The sequence below is a fragment of the Mauremys mutica genome, chromosome 1 (assembly GCF_020497125.1).
Source record: "Mauremys mutica isolate MM-2020 ecotype Southern chromosome 1, ASM2049712v1, whole genome shotgun sequence".
Lineage (NCBI taxonomy): Eukaryota > Metazoa > Chordata > Testudines > Geoemydidae > Mauremys > Mauremys mutica.
The window spans coordinates 145,279,117-145,293,613 of record NC_059072.1 but is presented as its reverse complement, the minus strand read 5'-3'; the positions used below and the strand labels follow the sequence as shown (position 1 = coordinate 145,293,613).

The 14,497-nt window shown below is 44.8% G+C and overlaps 1 protein-coding gene across 1 annotated transcript; it reads right to left on the bottom strand.

The window, feature by feature from the left end:
• Positions 1-962: 962 nt before the first annotated feature.
• GABARAPL1 (GABA type A receptor associated protein like 1) lies at positions 963-11,985 on the bottom strand. The gene is made up of 4 exons (XM_044998941.1): positions 11,590-11,985; positions 7,721-7,799; positions 5,748-5,866; positions 963-3,387 (listed from the first exon to the last, which is right to left on the bottom strand). Exons 1-4 carry the CDS (start codon positions 11,677-11,679, stop codon positions 3,322-3,324), a joined length of 354 nt encoding a protein of 117 aa, XP_044854876.1. The 5' UTR covers positions 11,680-11,985; the 3' UTR covers positions 963-3,321.
• Between the last annotated feature and the right edge of the window lie 2,512 nt (positions 11,986-14,497).

Genomic DNA, 14,497 nt, shown 5'->3' with positions numbered 1-14,497 from the left:
CCCTAGTTTGGCAGGGAGAGCCTTTATTAGTGGTGATGTTCAAAATAGAAACAGACCAGTTTCATTTTCAGATCCCAGGCTGTGTGCAGGGCCAGCAGTTAAAACATAACCTTTTTACTTGTGAACTCATAGAATCAAAGAAGATTAGGGCTGGAAGAGACCCCAGGAGGTCATCTAGTCCAACCCCCTGCTCAAAGCAGGACCAACCCCAACTAAATCATCCCAGCCCCTCAAGCCGGTCCTTAAAAACCTCTAACGATGGAGATTCCACCACTTCCCTAGATAATCCATTCCAGTGCTTCACCACCCTCCACTGAGCATGTTTGATCCAGTTATTGAGTGATAATGAACAAGGAGCCCCACAATCCCATTGCCTTACAAACTTCCATTGGGCTTCCTCCCTTCCTGGCTCACCACTGCTCCATACACTTGGCAGGCAGGGGAGAGGCCCAGGCCTACCATCACTGCAGGTCCATATTTGCATGGCAAGGCAAAGAGTGGGCCCTAGCCCACCACTGTCTCTACCATTCTTTGGAAAGGCTGAAGCCTCCGACTCAGCCTACCCAAAATCCCAGTCTGTGGTGTATTTGCAGAGAGCTCCCCTGCACTGCTGCTTGATTTTTTTACTACACTTCAAGTAGTAGGGAATGGCCCAGCACATACCACTCTACAAAGTCCTCACACACCGCTTAAGTCCCTTAATGAATCATAGTTATGTCATAGTGAACAACTAGGTAAGGAGACAGACAAAAATACAATATGTATCATCCAGAGGGGACGGGATACACTCACTCTGTCTGACACACGCACATTTAACATGTGAAGGGAACTCTGGTGTGTTATGAAAGGGAAGTAATGAGCAGCTCTGATATATCCTGTCCAATGGGAGACAGTACCATTTTAAGTGACAAACAAAAGTATTACAGCCAACTACATTTAATATCCAGCCCAGAGCAATCCTCTGATTTTCAAATGTGTCTTTATTGATTGGTTGATTTAGCCCATACAACATGAACTTTATTTTACAAGAACCTGGAGCTGGTTAGAATAACCGACACAGAAAAAAAATGACCATCATTGCCTTTTACAATATTGGACTAGAGCGAAAACAGAGGTAAATGCCACAATCCAGTTAAAATAACCTAAAACTAACCCAAACATAAAACCCCACATGTAACAAATGGCCTGAATTATTCCCACAAACATCACGGTGCTAGGGGGAGGTACGGACACAAAATCAAACACCCCAGGTTGCAGCTGTCTCCCCCTGGGCATGCACGAGCAAGAGCATGCGTGAGTGAGAGCAAACACACATGTAGAGGTAAGTGTGAGCAAGCACAAGACTGGGGGGAGAGAACTGCAATGGCCGCCGCTGCCCCCAGCATGCCTTCATTCAAAGGGATTTTCTAACCTTCAGAACATTCAGAGCTTGTGAAATGAAAGGCCAACATGGATTTCCACCCAAAGGACAAGGAAATCCCCAATAAGCAGAGAGGAGTGGAGAGAAGAGGGCTGAGGGAGAATTATGTCATGGCATTCTAGGCAACACCCAAGTGATCTATAATGGTATTTTGAGTGTGAGATCATCCCAGGAGGACTATCCCATGAGGCGTGCAACAGAAGAGCAAACCTGAATTCAGGATGCAAATAGAGAACGCTTCTCTATATGTTTCTCCTCTTGTTCCCCTTTCTAAAGCAGTGCATCTCAGTCCTCACTGCAGAACCTCCTGCCAATGCCCCTCAATCCTGTCCTGCAGCCCGCCCTGCTTTTCCAGTCCTGGGCTTCCCAAACCGCTCTGCCAATGCCCCTCAATCCTGATCCACAACATGCTCTTCTATTCCTATGCATTTTAGTGGAACAACTGTTCAAAAAGTTAGACAGAGAAATCATAGGACAAATTTCACACACACGTCACCAGAGGTTAGCTGCTTGTTTATTTCTCTGCTCCAGTGAAGTGCTAACTCAGATCTTTCAGTCCCCATTGTCACTCCCCAGGAAAATTTAGGGAGTTGGGGTAGAATCATCTTATGAAAATAGTGTTTATCATATGTCCCCCACCTTCATCTGGGGTCCATCTGTTCTTCCCCTCCTCCTTGTCTTCTCCCCACCTTTAGGTCCCTCCCTCCAATCCCCATTAATAGAGGAATGTTTACAGTAATTAAATTCAATTATTTTATTATTACTCAAATTCCAACATAAAGGTTCCTCAAAATTCAACTCCTTCCCTCCCCCCAGCCCCTCCCGATTTAACTGATGGCAGTTCCAGGAACATCCTCTGTTTGTGCAACTCAAAAGCTCACAGCTTAAGTCCTGCATGGGATGGGATCTCTCGGTACCTCTGTAAGGACAATACTGGCTCAGAAAAAAAATACATATATCTAAAGTATCTGTCCTGATGATGTTCAAACTACCCACCCCCCCAAATAAATACCACTACTTGGCCACAGTGTGGAAGTATTGCCAAACAACGGGATTCCAGGTCAGAATGGGTGCAGGGCCATGAAATATTCTGCTCTTAAAGAACATGCAAGATCTATAGATGAGACATGGAGGGGAAGACTAAATCCAAAGGGTTTATGTACCAGGCTGGGCTGCAATGGAAGGGGCAGAATAAGTTGTTCTCAACATGTCTGGTCCAGCACTTGAATGCAGTTTAAAAAACAAAAACAAAAAAAACCACACCCCACCTCCCTCATATCAGCCTGGGTAATTCCCAACCCTTGGTGAAGGAAAGGTTAACAGAGAAGTAGGGGAACTATTTGTGGGCACCAACTAGAATGCCCAGCATAGGGACTTCATATGGGCACACAGAGCACCAAAGCACATGGCACACTTGAACACCCATGATAGATGGTGAAGGTAAGCATGAGAGGGACAGTACAGTATACTCACTCCCAGGTCCAGAGAATGTGCACACACATTACTGTCACCCAGCAACCCTTCCCTCCCTCCCCCACTGCTACCTGGAAGGTGTGCGAGTTTGGCTTGCTTACCAAGGCCCTGTTACTAGCTAACAGGATTCCCACGCATGGCAGGGGGCAGAATGCTACAAGGGGAACCTCCCAGTCACACAGCTCAGAACTTTCTGTCAGCCAGTCAGATTACTCCAATGAGCCACGTCTCCTCCCTCCTCCCTCCACCCCGCTGTAAAAGTAACAATAATAGTAATAATAATAATCAGATGTGTGAAAATGATGACATTGTGTATGTAGTTCTTTTCCAGTTCTCTCTCCTCAATCTTCCTCCTCTCCGCCGTGGATCCCCCCTCCCACCCACCATTCCTGTCAGTCCGTTATGCCTGTGCGCCCGGAGACCAGCGCTCACTTGCCGTAGACACTCTCATCACTGTAGGCCACATAGAGAAAATAGTCCTCCTCGTGGTTATCCTGGGAGTGGGAGGGGAGAAAGGAAGAGAGGATGAGACACACTCACCATCTGGGAACATCCCCAACCACGGTCCACTGTGACAGCAAAAGGAAAGAGCATTTCTCTGTCACGATCTCGCTCTCTCCCCCCCAGGGCCTTATTTCCTTCCTCCACAGAGCACCCTGGATATGGCTGAGTACAGAACAACAAGGTTCCTTTGTGCATGTTTCTGGTCCACACAGAGAAATGGTTTTGCCCCAAATGCTTGTGAAATAATAGAAATGGATCCTTCCATTTGCATGCCATTGAGAGGTTGTGGGAAGGGAGTTGGAGGAATGTGGCACTAGATCTACACTGGAAAAGAAAAACAAAACAAAACAAACCCCACAGCAGTGAGCCTCAGAGTCCAGGTCAACTGACTCAGGGTCACAGGGCTTGTGCTCTGGGGCTAAAAATAGCAGAGTAGGCATTCCCACTCTGGCTGGAGGCTGGGCTCTGAGATCCATTCCCTGTCACCAGGTTTTGGAGCCCGGGCTCCAGCCTGAGTCCAAGTGTCTACACTGCAATTTTATAGCCCTGCAGCCTGAGCCCGATGGGCCTGAGTCAGCTGACCCATTCTCCAAGACTCACTACTGTACTTTTTTTCAAATTGGAGTGTTGATGTTAGCAGCCTGGCCCTAGGTTTCAGGGTCCTGATCCTGAGAGTTGCAAGTTGTGAAACGGCATTCAGCATCAGGCCCTTAGGTTGTGAAAAGAAAGCTGAGAGGTGTTAAATACATAGTACCCCAGCAATTTACAAACCTTGAAAGTCACCAGTGTTTAGAACACAAGGTGCGTAAGCAATTGTTCTCCATGTCCTCTGACGGTAGGACAAGAAGTAATGGACTAAGTCTGCAGCCAGGGAGATTTCGGTTGGATATTAGAAAATTTTCCTAACTATCAGAGTAGTTAAGCTCTGTAATAGGCTTCCAAGGGAGGCTGTGGAATCCCCATCATTGGAGGGTTTTAAGAACAGGTTGGACAAATGCCTGTTAGGGATGTTGTAGATTTACTTTGCCCTTCCTCAGAGCAAGGGGCCAGATTTAGAATCATAGAAATGCAAAGCTGGAAGAGACCTTGAGAGCTCATCTATTAACCCCATTTTACAGATAGGAAAGCTGAGACACAGTGAGATTAAGGGATCTGCCTAAATTCACACACAAACCTGCAGCTAAAACAGGGATAGACCCCAGATCTCTCCAGCCTCAATGCTAAGCTCTTACCACTAGACCTATCTTCTTCTTAAGTGTCTAGTTTGAAAATGAGCCTTGGTGTCTTTATCTTCTAACACCTTCATTAAAAAAAAAATCCATCCAGGGTTACTGATGGATAATGACTGTACCCAGGACAGTCTGAGGAAGCCCTTTTTAAAATGTCATTATTACAGTGAAGGGAAGATTGAGGAGATTCTCCTGCGTTTGATGGAGTCACCCCATCTCAGAAAGCTATAAAGCAGCCCAACCAGAGATAATGTTCCTTGGGCTCATAAAAGTTTTTCCAAAGGGCAAATTATTTGCCTCTAGAATGGACCAGATGGCACCAATGATCAGGTGTTCTCAAAAAGTGATCACTGGAAGGTGATCCTCAGACCCCCTATAAGGTCTTCATATACAGATTTCAAATTATGCATGCTGGTCCCTGCAGTGTGCTATCAAACTCAGTGTATTTTTCAGCATATGCACTTTTTATATTTGTTTGCCCACTGGCGTGGTTCCTCTTCCTGGCTAAGAGAAAATGTCTTTGTTTAAACAGGAAAGCAAATGAATAGGTTTTCCAGTCACTCATCTGAGCTATGAACAAACACACCCACTGGGAAATGGAGCTTAGCGCAGGCAAAAGCCAAATATATGTGTGGAAGCCTTATTAAATTGTTAGCAGCCCATCACTGAATAGAACAGGGGAGGCCTGACTCCCAGTCCTGTGCTCTAATCACTAGACCAACATTTCCTCTCAGGATCTATCTTGGAAGGAATGGGAGGGAGACTGCATTGTATCACAAAAATGCAGACCTGCTGGGAATCTCTGAGACTCCTAATCTAACACCCTTACATTAGGAAAGCAAAATAAATTAAGCATTAAATGAACTATTAAAATTCCTGTTTCCTCTGCAAATTCCCCATGCCCCTTGGTCTAACCATAGAATGCAACGTTCCAAAGAGGGCTGATGGAAATCAAGCGAGAGTGGAGGGTTCCATTCAAGGAGGAGCTAGTGTCAAGTAGGAATCATCAGGCATGCAGTGCTTAGCTCTAACTGAGTGAGGAGTTCTCATGTGTAAAATATTCAAGGGTATAAGTTGTTCAACCACTACAGCAATATAACAAGGATATGGGCTGGGCTTACCTCATACAGCTGGCCCATGGTAGCACTGGTGGGAGGGATGGTGTTATTGACAAAGAAGAATAGGGCATCCTCTGGCCTCAAGTGGATCCGCTTTCGGATTAAGAAGTAGAACTGGCCAACTGAAGAGGGACAGGAAGGGAAGAGAAACAGTGGAGGGTGGAACGTGATTGATACAGGGATCACAGAGCGAAAGTCAAGAGAATGCTTGATACACACAAACTTCTGCAAATGCAACCGGACATTGATTTGTGTATCTCCTGCTCTTCTGGCCCTAAATCCCAGCTCTATCAGCTACCCTCAGTGCTGCCCTGCAGCCCTTTGCTATTTTAGTCCTGTGCCCCTCAGTCCTGTACCACAAGCCCCCTTGCTATTCCAGTCCCAGACATCTCTTAAAATGAGGTGATCACACAAAATGTGGTGGGATTGTGTGGAGACCTGCAGTACATCTGCAGAGGAGAAAGGGCAATTTATTAGCCAGTTGCACTTCTAAGGTTCCCAACACCTTTTTGCCCTGAAATGTGCTCCGTCCCCACAGTCTGTTCGATACCTTTGCAAGAATAAACCCTAAACAATGATATGGTATTCACAAGAGTGACTAGTTCATTCTAGAGATTGGCTCTCCAGTGCGAAGTTCAGATCTACACCTGAACTTTCCCAAAGTTCACGGTCATTTGAGTTTGGGATTTTGGTTCAACCTGTTAAAGACACAAAGGTCTGAAATGAAATTTGGATCTAGGCTGGAACTCTGACCCTCTCCACCAAAATACAAATGCACTGGGACCTGGGATTTGATTTTGGGCTATGTCACTCTCAGTTTCACTGTAAGAGACCACAAGTGTTATGTAAAGACTAGGAAAAAATGGGCAATGCAGGAAAGAAAACAGGAACTTAAGGGTCACCACCTACCACTCTGTCCAAAGTCCCATCACCTGTCTACCAGAGCTGGTCAATGTCCTGATTATACCATTATCTCATTTTCTACCATATTGATTCAGACCACTGGACACTCTAGTCCCATATCAAGTCTCCGACAGCGCCTCCACTTCATTCTAGCATGCAGTGCTTTAGTGAAGGGAGACACAAGGATTTCTAACCAGCATATGATCAGCAGACACTTTAAATCCTGAAGCTTGTAGCCCCTTGTAAATTTTACTTTAGCGATTGTCACTGCAGATGCTATTCTCATTCATAAAACACACTCTATCCTCACTAAGTATTTGCCTGAACCCTATTCCATGGGAACAAGTTCTGCAGTTAATTATATACTACAGGAAAAATGTATTTCCTTTAATTAATTTTTATAAATGTTTCCTTTGTTCATGTCCCCAAATAAAATCAGATTTAATCATACAGTGACAAACCCTGGGCCATTTGGAAGTGGAACTTCATGACTGTCACTGCACTACATACTATGGCCACTTAGATGGGAGTATTTTATGATGGGAGTATTTACGAATTCACATCCTCCTGCTTCAAAGATGTAGACGCTAACCACTTGAGCTAAAGGAGAATGGCCACTGGCTATTAGCTGTATTGAGGGCTATGATACACAGCTAAATCATTCCCATTACAATAAAAGGCAGTGGTGACACACACACAGTACCTAGGTCATTAGAATACAGTGTAATAGACAGAGCCATTCATCAAAAGAGCTCAAAGTACTTTACAAACACTAATTAAGCTCCACAATCCCCCTTGTGAGATAGATTTGTGCAATAAGTACAGAGAGGAAATTAAGTTAAAGAGAGGTTAAGTGGCTTGTCCAAGGTCATATGGCAAGTCCACAGCAGAACTGAAACTAGAATCCAGGAGTCCTTATTCCTAGTTCCCTGGTTCCAACCACTAGACACACCGCTGATTTGGGTCTCCCATCCTCCCGGCAAAGCACATTCTCATTATGATGATATCAGTGCAAAGAATTCCTGATTACTTCCTCACTGGAATGCAGGAAGAAAGGAGTCAGGGTTTGTTACCTGTGAGATCAGAAGGCACAAGGTACTTCCTCTTGTCCAGGTCTGGTACTCTTGCTTTGGGTGCCTTCTCCACAATAACCTGGAGAGGGAGAAATAGGATGTGAGAATCACCAAAGAGAGTGGACCAAAAAGTATCACTGAAAAAATAAGTGGTTCCTTTAGGGAGATGGTTCTTACAGGACCATGGAAATTCTCTCAAGCTCTGCTGGAGGACCAACACTCAAAAAACCAGGGGGCTGCAGAACAGGATTGACGGGCAGTGGCAGAGCTGTGAGGGGGAGCTAAGGAATGGAATAGTAAGTGTCAAAGAGTAAAGTAGAGAAGCGAGGAACAGTTGCAAGGTTGGACCACAAGAACTGCAAAATCAGATCAGACTAATGGTCCAAGTAGTTCCATATCTTGCCTCCAACAGTAGCCATTATCACATGCTTCAGAGAAAAGCACAAGAAACCCCATAAAAGAATAGCTAACCCACACAGGAAATTTCTTCCTAACCCCAATTACTGAGTGGTTAGCTTATATATAGATATAGATATATATCCATAGATATGAGAGAGCAAACATGAAGGTTTACATTCCTTATAATTATTTTATCTGACCTAATGTAACTGTGGATGTTCTAATTATTCACATAAATGTATAAACCACTTTTTAAATCCTACTAAGCTCTTGGCCATCATAATATTTTGTGGAAATGAGTTCCACAAGCTAATTACCTCTATATGTTGCGTAAAAGAATATAGAGAGTAGTAGATATAGAGTCAAACAGACAAATAGGTCCAGAACTATGGAAGCAATATTTACAGGTACAACTGGACAAATATTTAACCCCAAATCAATAAGTACAGAGAGATGTGGTGGTTTGAGCAGCTTCCATGAAAACTTAACGTTCCATTAGAAATTTTTTGCTGAGCCTGGGAAGCCATTCAGAAGTTGGATAGAAATTTTCCTGGCACTACCTGATTCTCTGGAGAAACATGGAGGTAAGCGATTTCATATTTTACTTTGAGCATGACTAGTAGAGATTGGCCACATAGTTTCAAGATGTGACCAATCATTCACCCAACGCCATCTGGACTCATTTTCTTAGAATAAGAGGCGGAATTTTCTGTGCTTGCCCATAGCATGTCAGGGCAAGAAAAAACTAGGCCCAAATTTTCAAAAACAGTGTCTATTTTTGAGTACCCACCGTGAAACACCTGCAGCCTGATTTGCTGAGGTGCTAAGCTCTCACTGCACCAGCTGACATCAATGGGAGTTGCAGAGCCCCAGCAGTTGTGAACAAAATCCAGCCTGACACACTTAATGTTGGTACATGAAATCACAGGCTGGTTTTCAAAATGTGGGTCCTAGCATCTCTGTAAGTTTGGAGACTAGACTCTCCCAAGATACTGCATATGTGTATGGTGAGTGGGGTGTGTTTGTGGATTTGGGATAGCGTGTGTGTGTTTGTGTTATATATATAAAGGATATTGTAAATCTGTTGATATAGGGAGGATGTTGTGAATGGGGGATAGTTTGGGGGTCTTGTGTATTCCGCATGTGAAGAATGGTGGTTTAGCAGTCCATTGCCTTAACCACTTGGCCACCTCCTGGAGCTGCTGCATGTAACTGTGTAGTGTGTTTCTGGGGTGGGGGGAGAGTTGGGGGGGGGGGAAGACTAAAGGAGTGAATGACTGTGGGGTTGGGGTTGCACTTTTCCTTCTTCCATTCCATTTCCCAAGGCATTGACAAGGAGAACCTTGTGAAAACAGCAGTGAGATCACCTTCTTGGTAAAGAGGGTGAATCCCAGCATGATTTTTATCTTGATGGGGAAGAAAGGAGAGGTCACAAGAAGCGTGGGACTTGAGAGGAAGAAAAGATGGTACTGGGATTACTAAATCCTAGGAAGTGTTGAGATCCAATAGAGTTTAACAAAGACTACAATTTACATGGAGATAGGAATGAGATGGGGCTGTTTGGTTGATTGGCTTCAACAGCTATTCAATTTGTCTGAACAATAAATTTACCAAGTGTCCATTCTCATGGACCTGAAACCTTTACAAAATAGCCATACTCCAGCCAAACTGTCCATGGAACTTTATCTCCACCCCTCACCCTCAGCTGTGATTCTGATCCCAAAGGTTTGAGAATCTGTCTGCAAAAAGATGGAGAGACATTTGGTAAAGGAAAAACCAAAGGGCAAATGCAGATTATCTCCTGATTGTCACTGAGTGGTGTTTGCTGTAGCGTGGGAGGGCGCCAATACGCTTGTCTCAGCTAAAATGCTAAGATGTACCGGGTGCACTGCAGAGTTAGCAGCTGAAGGGACATCATCATCAGGGATCCAGCTGTTAGGAAAGGCAGACACAGAAATGATTCAAAGATGCTTGGCCGGTGCCTTCAATTATCCACTCACTACACAGCTCTGTCAATGATTTTGAGGAAGGTATTTTCCACTGTGGCCAGATGGACTTCCTCCTGCTGTGCCAGTCCTAGAACTCTGCACACAGAGTTTCTTCTTCAGTTCACTCTAACCCCCAGCTATTTTAGTCCTGGCCTCCCCACACAGATCAACCAGTGCATCTCAATCCTGACTTGCCTCACCCCTTGCTATTCCTGTTCGGGCCCCCACATAGCTTTTGCAGTACTTATCCATCATTACCCACAGCACAGCCTGCTACACTAGTCCCTCAGACTCCACCACAGATCCTGACCTCACTCTTGACCTGTGGCACCCTCTATTATCCCAGGCCTACGGCTCTGCACCTCATTTCTGACTAGCAACAACTACTGCTCCAGGCCTGTGGTCCACATACACCTCTGCCACTGCACTACCTCAATTCTGACTTGCATAAACTCTTGCAAGTCCAATCATGGGGCCTCTCCTAAGGAAGAAAATGGTGCTGAATTGCAGCAAAAATGTGTGCCAAGGTTTTTCTTTCCCCTTGCATCCACAGGGGATTCTAGACTATTTTGGAAGGTAGCCCCTGAACGGTAAATCTGGGACAGACATCTCCAATGGGGATGGAAAGAAAGAACATTTTGAAAATATTTAATAAAAAGGGACTGCAGAAATGTAATGAGTTTAGTCTGCCATTTCCCTTTCTTAATTATTATCATAAAGACAGAAGTTTTCCATAAGCACTCCAAAGGGACTTCTGGACGAGGAAGCACAGCTAGGCTGGGAGAACATGACCTTGTTTTCTATGTGATGTGTTTTTTCCACAAAGAGATTAAATGAGAGGTCAAAAGATTGAGTGGTTGCTATTAATCTTCTCTTGTATGCAAGGACAAGAACATAGCAAGGTTGTATTGAAAAGACAGGCCAAAAGAAAATAAAACAAAAAATAAAATGAAAGGAAGATCTCTGATGACATCATACAGACCCTCCAGTTTTCCATGAAGGTTATATGATTAACTCACATATTGTTTTCCACCATTTTGTAAATAAATGGTTAACTTCCCTCTCCACCCTGCAACAACATGAACACAGACTGTCATAAAAAAAGATTAGCAGCATTTTTCCCTGCTAAATTGCTGCAGATCATGGAGGGAAGGGGCCAGAGAGATACACCCCATCACCTATTTACATATCAAATCAAATGGTATTGTTCTTGGTATATAACAATATAATAAATAGAAACAGGTATATAAACACAGATCAGGAAATAGACAGCAGATTTCAAACAGATCAGAACATTAAAATATACTAATAATAACAACCCTAATTCCTCTTCCCTGCCCCTCCTCCTTAAAAAAAATAAACCACAGAACATTTGATAAAACCAAGGACACACAAATTGTTTGTAAAATATAAGCAGCACTGCAAGGCAAGCCCAGGGCCACCAGTACACTATATGAAGACACAATTATATATTCCACTCACAGGGACCCTGTCTGGATATTTCTTTCTGATTTTCTCCCCTTCCTTTTTTCTGTATTCAAAAGGATGATCTTCTTTGTACTGGAACTTCATGTTGTTGGTCTTTTTTTGATGTCTCAAGTTTCTCTTTTTGATGCTGTTGTTTCTTATTATAAAATATATTTATATCTATTAAAGGTGCCTTCCAAAGCCCCTGATATCAGAGATAGGGGTTCACAGCAAATTCTGAAACGAGCTGAGGTTCTTCGGTGCTGCTTTGAATTCTCCTTGTGTCAGTTTCCCAGGCTGCAGAGATACAGCTGGTCATGGAATACAAACAACGATGTAGCAAATTGGGCATTGTGATGTCACAGGGAGAAGCTTCCATCATTCTAGGCAGCACCATCTCACCTGTAGAATAGGGAGGAGAGACTGCACGTTAATTAAATCGCATTTGCACACGGCTGTTAATGAAATACATGAAGATATACCTGGAAATACGTCGTTATTATCCGTCATTGCATCACTGAAGATACGGCCTTTCAAACTTTTTCAAGTTTATTTTAAGAATTAGTCCTCCCCCCTTGCTCTGTGTCCTATGGCTTGATCCACACGCTACTGCTACAAACGGGCTTCAGGGCTAAACCTCTTCTTGTACAAGGGGAGGATCATGTGCTGGAAAACAAAACAACACAACACAACAATAATAAAAATAGAAAGAAATGATGTTTCTTTACAGTCTACCCGATGCCTGCCAACATTTCTAAGCCATTAGCTGGGGCATTTGGGAAGGTAACTAGGAGCAGAGTGGGGGGACAGATCGTCAAATGGGAAATATTTGGGTGACACTTCTAGACTGTTCTGTTCTACTTTGTCTACGCAGGTTTTTATTCCTTCCCCAAAGTGGGGCAGTTTCCCAGGCCCCTCTCTCTGTTTTTGGGATGCGATCTGCCGTGTTTGTGTCTGTTTCCCATGACTCAGTGTCTGCTGCTGCTGCCTAAAGCAAAACAAAGGGCTGAGCAAGAGCCGCAGCTCACCATGACGCAGGGGCCACAGATAATGGTGGCGGAGCGGGCTACAGAGAAGCGTGATCTGCGCGCACAGAGGCGGCGGTGTCATTTGTTCTGAACGGAGCATGACTAATGAATGCAGGCTCGTGTGTCCATAATAACCTTTAATTTCGTAATATTGGGCTGCTTCCTCCCCTCCCCCACTGCGGCCGAGAGGCGAGCGGGCTGCGGCTCTTGTGGGAGAGAGCTCGTGATTTGGGTGAGTCACACACCTGCAAATCCACCATCACCGCCTCTGTCAACAGAGCGGGAGAAGGGAAACAGGCAGGCAGCCCGCCCGCCCTGCGCTTTGTCCGTGGAAAGAGACGGGGGGAGGGGAATCTGTTAGCGGTTTGAGCGGGGCTGCTGTGGAAAGGGGCTGCCACCCTCGCAGTTGTGTCCTCGTCCCCCCTCTACCAGTCAAGGAATTCTCAGACCAAAACATTTGGCATTGGAGGGAAAATATGAGCTTTAAAGTGAAGCTTGATGCTGCCTCCATTGGTGCTGGGTAGAAGGGACCCACCCGAAAAATGAGTGGAGGATATTTTCAGAAATAAAAGTGCCCTATTAGGTTTGTTCTCATTCATGGGATCCATAATTTATTAGTGTTTGGACAACTAGCAGTCCTTTACGGCAACATTTCTCAATCCAGAGAGTCTCCCATTTTTTGAACAAATTACTAATCTGAAAATTTGTACTAGAAAGAGTCAGCTGTGTTACCTACAGGGCAGAGCACATAACTCTGGCTAAGGACACCTGGGATATGGTCCCAGTTTTACCACTAGCCTGTGTGGCCTTGGACAAGTAATTTTACCCCCCTTCCCATTCCTCAGTTTTGCTATCTGTAAAATGGAGACCATACTGATCTCCTTGGTAAAGTGCTTTGAGATCTGATGAATAGCACTAGATAAGAGTCATGTATTATTACTTTTTACTGTTCCTTATTCAGTATTTGTCATTCATTCATATTTAAAATAGTTCAGTCATCCAATTAGGGTGCAGAAACTGTGCAACCAATTCAGGTGACCTGCTAAACAACATATATTGCAAATAGTTGAAGTGAACAGTTTATAAACAAGGTATAGGCTGGCCATTATTCATCCAAGTTATTCAGCGTACACTTACAAACAACTAAGACATTCCAAGGAAATCAGTATCAGTTCACAAGCCAGTTCCTAACCAAGAGAATCTCTTAATGCAGTGGTGGCCAACCTGAGCCTGAGGAGCCAGAATTTATCAATGTACCAGGGCCGCCCAGAGGATTCAGGGGGCCCCTTCCATAAAAAAAAGTTGCAATACTATAGAATACTATATTCTCGTGGGGGCCCCTGAGGGGCCCAGGGCCTGGAGCAAATTGCCGCACTTGCCCCCCCGCTCTGGGCAGCACTGCAATGTACATTGCCAAAGAGCCATAGTAATACATCAACACCCCCCATCAGCTCTCCCCCGGCTCCCAGCAGCTCCTGTCGACCAGCAGCCCTGCCAATCAGCGCCACCCCCTCCCTCCCCACACCTGCCGATCAGCTGTTTCATGGCATGCAGGAGGCTCGGAGGGGGAGTAGCGAGGGCATAGCAGGCTCAGGGGAGGGGGCAGAAAGGGTGGAGTGGGGGTAGGGCCTGTAGCAGAATCAGGGGTTGAACAATGAGCACCCCCCCAGCACATTGGAAAGTTGGTGACTGTAGCTCCAGCCCCAAAGTCGGTGTCTATACAAAGGAGCCGCGTATTAACTTCCGAAGAGCCTCATGTGGCTCCGGAGCCACAGGTTGGCCACCCCTGTCTTAATGAATGGGTCAGCCAGCTCAAATCAGTAAATATATATCAGTTTTGCAAAAATATTGCAAAAATGGATCAGCACATGCACAAATTCTACTTGCTTACTCAG

Excerpts from the sequence above, each read along its gene's own strand:
- GABARAPL1 (XM_044998941.1), bottom strand. The coding sequence starts at position 11,679 with ATGAAGTTCCAGTACAAAGAAGATCATCCTTTTGAATACAGAAAAAAG. Across the intron at positions 7,800-11,589 it reads AATATCCAGACAGGGTCCCT|GTTATTGTGGAGAAGGCACC; the intron begins GTGAGTGGAATA and ends CTCCCTCTCCAG. Across the intron at positions 5,867-7,720 it reads TGTGCCTTCTGATCTCACAG|TTGGCCAGTTCTACTTCTTA; the intron begins GTAACAAACCCT and ends GTCCCTCTTCAG.